The 10,000-nt window shown below is 33.4% G+C and overlaps 1 protein-coding gene across 5 annotated transcripts in view; it reads right to left on the bottom strand.

Annotated features, from left to right (window-relative positions):
- Positions 1–10,000, bottom strand: part of LOC124953118 — a 71,383-nt gene that overhangs the window by 20,274 nt on the left and 41,109 nt on the right. For all 5 annotated transcript variants that reach the window (XM_047504046.1, XM_047504047.1, XM_047504048.1 and 2 more), the window contains 4 exons: positions 8,555–8,616; positions 5,765–5,982; positions 2,158–2,453; positions 255–396 (listed from right to left, as the gene is read on the bottom strand). In XM_047504046.1, the coding sequence (XP_047360002.1) occupies positions 255–396; positions 2,158–2,453; positions 5,765–5,982; positions 8,555–8,616 (718 nt within the window). The remainder of the gene's footprint in view (positions 1–254; positions 397–2,157; positions 2,454–5,764; positions 5,983–8,554; positions 8,617–10,000) is intronic.

Raw genomic sequence — 10,000 nt, 5'->3', positions numbered from 1 at the left:
TTGTCCATTTATACGTACGTACACGTAATACGTACGTTCGGTACGTTCGTTACGTTCGGTACTACATCAGTAGGAAGAACGCGCTTTTACTCCTTCCTCTCCCCCACCCCTTCCCTCTTCCATATTCCCCCTTCCCTCTACCGAGCTCCGCACCGCTCCCCACCCTACAGCACCCCACTTACCAACTTGTAGATTATAACCCAACGTGAAAATACTAGAGCGCGATCAAAGCGATAGATAAAAGGTAAACTTACTATGATGATGTCGAGGTTGTTCGTCAGGTGATCCGGAAGAACGCGTTTACTCACTTCCTCCTCCGGCATTCCGTCGAACCTATCGTGCTTTTTCCTCTCCTTATACGTCTTCGCGCGTTTTTTCGCCTCCGCGAGCTCCGCCCTAAAAAAGAAACATATAAAAAAAGAAAGAAAAGAATTAGAATTTAAAAAAGAAGAAAAAGAAAAAAATAAAAAGAAACAATAAAGAGAGAGAAGGATAAGAAAGTGAAAAAAAGAAAGATTAAGGATACGAGAAGAAGAGGAAGAAGAAGAAGAAGAAGAAGAAAAGAAAACAACAACAATAATAAAAGAAAAAGACAAGAAAAAATAAGGAGAATGCAAATTGGCGAGAGAGAGAGAGAGAGAGAGAGAAAGAGAGAGGGAGAGCGCGCGCGCGCGCTCTCCCCTCCATCACTACCACGTGTACGCGCAGCCATCTTAGAATTATACTAGCGCCATATTGTTTTCTCTTTGGATATTACATTTCTTCGAACTTAGATCTTTTTCTACAAAATCACGTAATTTCTTTTCTTTGTCCTTTCTTCTTTTGATTTTCTTTTTGTTCTTTTTCTTTCCATACGAAAAACTGCGATCATCTCATTTGGATTTATTTGCATGTTTTTTTATTAATTTATAAATAATGCAATTTATTTATTTGATTCGGTTGGTAACAGTGACGCGAAAATAATTATATAATCGATCGTTATACACGCGAATAGTGGATCCTGGCGCCATCTCGATCGACTTTTAACTTATTTCGTTGAGAACCATGAAAAACTTTTAGGAAATTTATAATAATTATTTCGTTGAATTATTTTTATACCTATATATGTAAATATGTATCTCTCTTTATGTATGTATATATATATATATATATTTATTATAATTTAATTTGCCTATTTGATTTTCTTCCTACCATACGAAAAATTATAACCGATCGTTACAGACACAGGAATATATATATATATATATATATATATATATTCCTCTCTCTCTGTCTCTCTCTCTCTTTCTCTCTCAGTACAAACAGATGATATTTTTCGATATTTCCCTTGCAAATTTTCGTGTTTTACATGCGAATGAATCCTCCGTTTTAGCGAATTAACGTTGATACGGTGTAACGAGCGTACCTATAATCCGTGCTTTCTTCCAGCAAATGTTACGAAGATACATATATTCCCAATCGAAATAACTTTGATCTCGATATTTTTAAAGGGTCATACGACCAAAAGTGCCAAAGTGATTAAAAAAATAAAGAAACGGAAAGCAAGAAAAAAAAAATGGGAAAAAAAATTAAATCACTCATTTTGGAAGAATTTTAAGCTAATTTTTCTTCCTCTCATACCGGAAAGGTATAAATAGAAACCTGAAAAGTCTCCCGAAAAGTAGCAATTTGATTTGTACAGTTATCTAAAAACTTCTTTTTTGGACCCATCTTGCACGCACATATATACGTGTAAAATTAACTGGTTCGAAATAAATACTATTCTTGATTAACAAGAGCTTTGATTATGATAATTTTAACAAAGACTTCATTTTAAGAGACAAACGAACGTTTTAAGAATAGAGTCACGCGTACGTGAAGTTCTGGCATGGTACAGTCGATTTAAACATGGCGGGATTTATAGTTTAAAATGGCGTCGATGATATAAAAGTACTTCATCCGATTCGAATATTTAAACACGTTTTATCGATTTGTTTATAAGATTTATGATTTTTTCAGATACGATTTTTGAATATCTCGAATGAACGATTTAAAAAAAAAAGAAATATAATGAAAACAAAAAAAAAACAAATTACAAATTGCGAATTACGTTTCATTCGATAAAGGTTTGAAAAAAAATATAAAAAAAGAAAGTATATCTTGTTGTCTTAAACTTACTCTTCAGGTGTTAATATCATTTCGGATTTTTTCTTTCTTCCCCTTTTCTTCGGTTGATGCACTAGCTGAGGATTCACAGCACCATTCATAACGAGATCGATCCGATGATGTTGCTGACCGGAGAGAGGACCGGGTGGCGTCGACGTGGGTGTAACCAGGCCCGGTTGGACGCCGCCCGGACACGTCATGCTCTCAGGATTGCCACCAGGACTGCTCGCGGACCTCATACCACCCATCGACATATCCTCGTCTACAAAGGAGTATGGATCCACCGGTGTCTCGCATTTTATTGACACCTGGAAATAAATAAAACAATAGGATTCATATGAATAAGAAACTAAGTTGAAATATTTTTCGGATATTATTTAATTAAAATGCATTTATATTTTCTTTTTCTTTTTCTTTTTTTTTTTATTGTTTTTATTTTTATAAATTATTTGAAATTAAAAGTTATCAGTTTGGAATTATTATGTTATGTGGTATTTGGTTCGAAGGATTTATTTTTATCTTTCTTTTTTTCCCCTCTCTCCTCTCCTTGCTTGTCGATTTTTTTCCTGACTCATCTAACGCTCATATTTAATAAACATACTTATACTTCAGGCTTCGTAAAGATAGGCAGCGAACTTTTAGAAACAAAGCTGCATAGTTATCGCAAATAAATTATAGCTCTCCCGAGGTGTACTATGCCATGACGTTGCGTTGTCCTCGAAAAATTATCTCGCTATCTTTGGGAAATGAAGGAAAAAAAGGAAAAAAAGAAAAAAAAAAAATTAAAATTATACTTCAGGGACAACAAAGATATACCACGTGGACAAGGTGGATTATCTTGTACGAATTTAAGTATTACATACTGAACAGTTATAATTTAAAACCTCGAATTATTACGTAACAAACATTTCAAATATATAATAACACACAATAATAAATCTAATTCCTATGATAAATAGGTTTCGATTAAACTGATACTTGAAAAAAGGTTTAGCAGACTATTAATATCGATCAAACTCGATGTTCGAATTATCTGCAGGAAAGGAAAAAAAAAAAGAAAAGAAAAAATAAACAAAATGGCAGCATGTCGAGATAAATTATTGAAGATATACGATTCCTCATCATCGTGTCCTTACATCTCAGAGCCCTTAATTTCCGATTTCGTGCGTTCATTAGATGCGTGCAACGAGCCGCGCTCTTGACCCCGCGATAACCTGAAATCGAGCACGAAATGCTACAAGATAAGGCTCGTGCTGGCTGCTAGTAGACGATAACGTACACACGTGCACACACACATACATACATACACACACACACACACACACACACATACACACACATACATACACACACATATACACACATATACACGTACATACAATCCTCCCTACTTTAAGAATTCTCGCGAATACCACTTCAGAAAGTACGCTAACGCTTGAAAGGTGTTTGAAGTCTATCGATCGACCATTATTTACAACATAGATCTTACTGTATTATAAGAAGTAAACTCAAATAAAAACTTTCACAGATAATATATTGCATGGGATGACAAGGATCGTGCTTTTATTTTTATAATTTTTTCCTCTTTTAAACAGAAAAACAAAAAACAAAAAAAAAGAGAGAGAAGAAAAAACGAAAGGAAAACAACAAAAAGAAAATAGAAATCTAAATCATGCAGGTGATCACAAGTCGTCCTACGACGAGGATAAAAATTCTCTAGATAACGAATGAAAATGACTAGATGGTCGAAAGCCCATAAATGACAATCAAATATCTCTAAACGACGATGACTACGACAATGACGACAAAAAAAGTCTCGTTGGCGTTGAATAAAAATTTCCTATCTAATTTAAAGAAAATTCAATTGCTCCCCTTTACTGAGGACTTATTTTTTCGAAAAGATGATGAATCCTTTTTCTAATCTTGTAAAAGTGCAAGTCAAGTTTATTCGAAAATAAATATAATTGATTTTCTAATATCACCTTGGAACTTATGATTGCCTTGGCTCTCCCCATCACCCACTCTTTAACTTTTGGCTCATCCTATAAAAATGACGACACCGTTCGTCATTTCATTTCATATCGTACTACTTTACTACATCTACAACTAAGACTGCTACTGCTATTAATACTACTACTACTACTACTACTACTATTACTACTACTACAACTACTACTACTACTACTACTACTACTACTACTATTACTACTACTACTAATACTACTACTACTATTACTACTACTAAATATCTGTCTACTATATGCATATCTATCTACGTATCATACGACACAAAGTAGTAGGGGCTTTCTAAAAGCTCGCACTTTATTCTTCCGACAGCCTGATAGAAATCGTTGCTGAAACACGTGCGTATTTTCCACGACGACGACGACGACGACGACGACGACGACGACGACGACGACGACGACGACGACGATGGTACCACCAGAACCATTCCGCAGTTGTTGCTATCTATCGTACGGCTTCGGGACACCATATTACAACGCTGTAGTAGCGCGTACATACATATGTACCACCCTCAACTATATACACGTACCTACATTTTATGAGCGACACTGTACGTGTCCCTGATAGTTCACGTTTTACGTAGAAAAACGTAGAGGAGGATGATGGGAGGAGAAAGAGGAGGAGGAGGAGGAGGTAGAAGAGGAGGAAGAGGAGGAGGTGGAAGAGGAGGAGGAGGAGGAAGTAGAGGAGGAAGAGGAGGAAGAGGCAGAGTGTGGGGGGTATTGAAATGTTTTACGCGTGCGAGGAAATTTTACATTTTCATCGTGGTCGTCAAAAAAAAAAAAAAAAAGAGAAAAAAAAGAAAAAAAAAAGAAAAAAAAATAAATAAATAAAATAAAACAATATATATATATGTATATATCTAGATGTATAGTAAAATAAGATAAAAAAAAAGTCTCTACTTCTTTCCAAGAAATTCAATAGAAATACACCCAGTAACATTCACCTCTGCTGAGTTATATTTCTTTTCGGAATGAAAGAAATAAAAAAGTGAAAAAGAAAGGGGCAAAGAAAGAAAGAAAGAAGAGGAAAAAAAGAGAGAAGTAGAAATTTTATTTCGCTAGTTTAAAAAACTTTTCCATTCTCTTTTTTTTTCGTCTTTTCTAAACGATACGATTTGTCCAATTAAGCGATTCTGCAGGATTATACGAAAAAAAAAAAAGAAAAAAAAAAAAAAAAAAAGAAAAAAGAGCAACAGAAGAAAAAAAAAGATAAATAACTTATCAAAGAAGATTTCCTTTTGTGTTACACAAACTCATGGGTTCATGGAATCGAACTGCTAATGGTTCCTTCATACTGGAGAAGTAAAACATAGGACAAGAAAGAATGGGATTGGATGGGGTGGGTGTCAGAGGAAAAAAGAAAGTATATTTTACCACTGGGTTTAATTTTTTTTCCTCTTTTTTTTTCTTTTTCTCTTCACAAAAAAAAAAAAAAAAAAAAAAAAAAGAAAAAAAAAAAAGAAAAAAAAAGAAAAAAAAAAACAAACAAAAACACGCGATTCGTCCAGTCGAACGGACAAAATGAAGCCGGAGGGTTATAAGGGTATAAAAATTTGCGGTGGAAAAGCAATGGGTAATGGGATAGCACTCACCTGTCCTAGGGCGGAGGCGGTCGAGCCAGGTGGTTGGGGTTGATGCGCCGTCGCCGATACGGGCGTGAGGGGCGTGTGCGGGGTGTGCGGTGTGTGCGGCGTGTGCGGTGTCAGCGGTGTGTGGTACTGCTGACTGCTGTCACCACCGGTGCTTCTCATCTCGAGATCTGGACTCGTCTCGTAACCGTCGTCCCTAGCCTCTTGCTTCACCAGCACACCTGAATCAAAGTTTTACTCTTCTCAATATCCTCAGAATATATATATACACACATATATATATATATATATATACTTATAGCTATATGTATATACACATATATATTTCTTATTATTTTTATATTCCCTTCCTTCCCTTTATTTTTTGTTATTTATTTTTGATATTTTTTTTTTTTTTTTTTATTTCATTCTGTCCTTTTTCTATTCTTTTTTTTTTTTCTATTTTTTTCTCTCTCTCTCTTTTTTTTTCTTTTTTTTTTTTAATGTCATTCACATCTCCAGTTCATTTTGTGGTGTTACATCGTTAATGCTGATTTTCTCATGTAACATTGTTTACATCGATTCAACACTTGGAAAATTTGATTTTGTACCAACGTTATCTTTCATTTTATTTTCGACAATTGAAAGTAAGATCTCTCTCTCTCTCTCTCTCTCTCTCTCTCTCTCTCTCTCTCTCTCTCTCTAGAAATCTCTCTAGTGACGTTACGAATAATTATAATCGATCGGACGACAAGTTGTTAAATTAAAAACTTTTCGTTGTTTTCTACATTCTTATCGCAAATTTCATCCCAACCAACACCATTTTTTTCCCTCCCTTCTCGCCCTCCCTCCCTCTCTCGCCACCCTAGCGCGATTGTCGTTCGTAATAAAAAAAAAAGGAAAAGTATAGTGTGACAATCGTAAACAACGTGGGATTGTTGTGCGATCAGCCGTAGAATTAAAAAAAAAGAAAAAAAAAAAAAAAAAAAAAAAAAAAAAAGAAAAAAGATCAGGCAAAAGGAGAGGAAAAAAAAAAGAAAACGTGTTGATCGTCAATCGGAAACACTCGTAACTTTCCGTAAACGCATATATATGTTGTGTGTGAGTATGTGTATATATATACGTATATATACGTATATACATATATATATATATATATATATACATGTACATACATACATACATACGCATCGACGAGTTGACACGGCGCGTCGAGACGCGCCGGTCGGGAGGGTCGAACGCGCGCGCGAATCATCGTTTCATCGACCTAAAGAAAAATTCTATGCGTGTCGTTTGTGATCGACGGCATGCGATTGACAGGGTTTTTAATCGACGTCGGATATCGATTTCTCATAACGTTTCCGCGTGCACATTTGACGCGGTATGTGTCCATGTTAAAGAGAACACATACACAGAGTGAGAGAGAGAGAGAGAGAGAGAGAGAAAGACCCGCATACATACATACAGAGCACAGAACAGGACAAGACAGACAGACAGACAGACAGACAGACTGTTTTGAGAATCACGAAAATAGATACATACGTATGCACATAACTTCTGGACTCTTACATTGTTTTTTACGCTTTAGTTACGCGCTACAGAAGATCGTGATATGGCCGGGGAAAAAAAAAAAAAAAAAAAAAGAAAAAAGAGAGAGAGAATAAGAAAAAAAGAAAAAGAGAAGAAAAAAGGGTTCATCAAAACATATTCAACAGTTTTTGTTTTGTTTTTTTTTTTTTTCTTTTTTGACAAGGACCAAACATACCCAGGTGGTAGTGATAGTGATGGTAATTCGTTTACCAATAGAGAGAGAGAGAGAGAGGGAAAGAGAGACAGAGAGAGAGAGAGAGAGAGAGAGAGAGAGAGAGAGAAATAAGTAATTTATCGCCAAATTCGAACTTTGTCTAATCTGTCGGCTACTTGTCAGTAATTTTTCTTTTTTTCTCTTTTTTCCCTATTTTTTTTTCTTCTATTTTTTTCATTTACCGACCGAGCAAAGGGAATAAATTAACGAAGAAACCAAAACGAAAGAACAAAAAGAACCTTTTTACCGACGGAGTACGCGAGCATCTATTATGTTCCAAAGAATCAATTTCTTCACTTTCTATTCTGTTCTATTCCGTCTTTTTGTTGTTGTTATTGTTGTGTTGTTATTCTTGTATTGTGTGTTCTTCTTTTCATTTCTTTTTATCTCTTTTTTCTCTCTCTCTTTTTTTTTTTTTTTTTTTTTTTTTTTTTTAATTATTATTATTATCTCTTTTTTTTGAACTCCTATCGTATATACGATACCATATCGACGTAGTTTAATATTTTCAAATTATTCGCATATTATACGCTCTCGCGCGTACTTGCATGGCATGCGGCGCGTCGAGTGATTTGTATGGGAGTAGTCAAGCGATAAAAATGTGACGTAAAGCTAATTTAATGGGAAAAAGAATTCGATGGAAATTTTTTTTCTTTGCCACCCCTCAACCCCCTTCTTTTTTCTTTTTTTTTGCTTTTTCCATTTTTCTTTTTGTTTGTTTTTTCGTTTCTTTTTCTTCTTTTTTTTTTTTTTTTTTTTTTTTTTTCAGAACACCATTTAACCAACATCGCTATATCACAGTAACTGTTTCAATTTTATTGCGAATGACTATGTTAGACTAAAAATAGCGTGTATATATATATATATATGCAAATATATATATATTTCTTTTTACGTTATATTGCATATATATATATATATATATATATATATATATATATATTTGTATATTCTATACGACGAAATAATATATCGATAATGATCTATATCGATCGTTTAATAATCCTTACCCTGAGTGCAATTCATCGTCGCCCCATTTTGTCCCCCGTTCTGCACAGGCGACGGATACGACCTGAAAATAAAGGAAACGGAAAATGCTTAGTAATCATGATTATATATGAAATCTAATTCATCTATAATCGATTTTATAAAGAATTAATTTCAATTGCATTTAGACTTTATTTTTATTTATTTATTTATTTATTTTATATTCTATTGGATATCATATTATTATTCATTTATATTTCTATTATTTGATTGACTTATTTTTTTTACTTCTTTTTTTATTTTTAATTATTTTTTTTTTCTTGTTTCTTTCCTTCCTCCCTTTTCTTTTTTTTTTTTTTGCAGATATAAATAAAAAAAAAACTTTACATTCACCCTGTAATCGTCGTAGAGTAAGTCATTAAAAATTATGATGAGATGATCAAATAGCAGATCATAAGATAGGATAAATTATATATAAATATATAATGTACACACACAGACACACACATAAAGACAGAGAGAGAGAGAAAGAGAGAGAGAGAGAGAGAGAGAGAGAGAGAGAGAGAAAGACACACAAAACATAGAAAGATATATTTTCTATATACATGTACCAAATACATGTACATATATATACACATATTATTTTTATTATATACTTCTTCCTATTTTGTTTTTATTAATTGTTTTATTACTTTTATATATATATTATATATATATGTATATATATACTACACACATATATATATATATATATAATAATATAAATATTACTTGGCTATTATATAACAAAAGACAATGGAATTCTTATTAGAAAATTACATAGTATATACAATAATAGAGTGTTACTTAGGTATAAGGGAAAGGGATGGATGGATCATCAATATTGCATCATCGTATCGAGTAGTACAAGTTCTTCTTCGTTTTTCTTCTTCTTCTTCTACCTCTATTTCTACTTCTACTTCTTCTTATTCTACCATTAAGTGAATTGTAGTACCTTCTTACAAACATCAACATACATACTTACTATAACTACATATATCTCTGTTGTATATATCTATATATATATATATATATATATAGATATATATATATATCGTATAGGTAACATCACAAAAAGTTTTCTCTTTATTTTGACGAGTAGTCGTTTCGAAAATATCTACTTTTCTCTCTCTCTCTCTCTCTCTCTCTCTCATTTTCTCTCTCTCTTTTTCTCTTCCTATCTTTGTCTATCTCTCGTCTACATGAATTCTACACATACATATGTTTCAACTTGTTGGTAACGGACAATGGAGAGAAAACTTTGCCCAACCGTTCTTTTTTCGTCCATTTTTCTTTCCTTCTCGTTCTCTTTTTTCTTTTCTCCTGTTTTCCTTTCTTTTCCCTTTTTGTCCTTTTATTTCTCTTTTTTTTTTTTTTTTTTTTTTTTTTTGTCAAGAAAAAAAGAAAGAGAGAGAGAGAGAGAGAGAGAG

Source organism: Vespa velutina, chromosome 11 (genome assembly GCF_912470025.1).
Source record: "Vespa velutina chromosome 11, iVesVel2.1, whole genome shotgun sequence".
Taxonomy (NCBI): Eukaryota; Metazoa; Arthropoda; class Insecta; order Hymenoptera; family Vespidae; genus Vespa; species Vespa velutina.
This window is presented reverse-complemented; position numbering and strand designations above follow the sequence as displayed.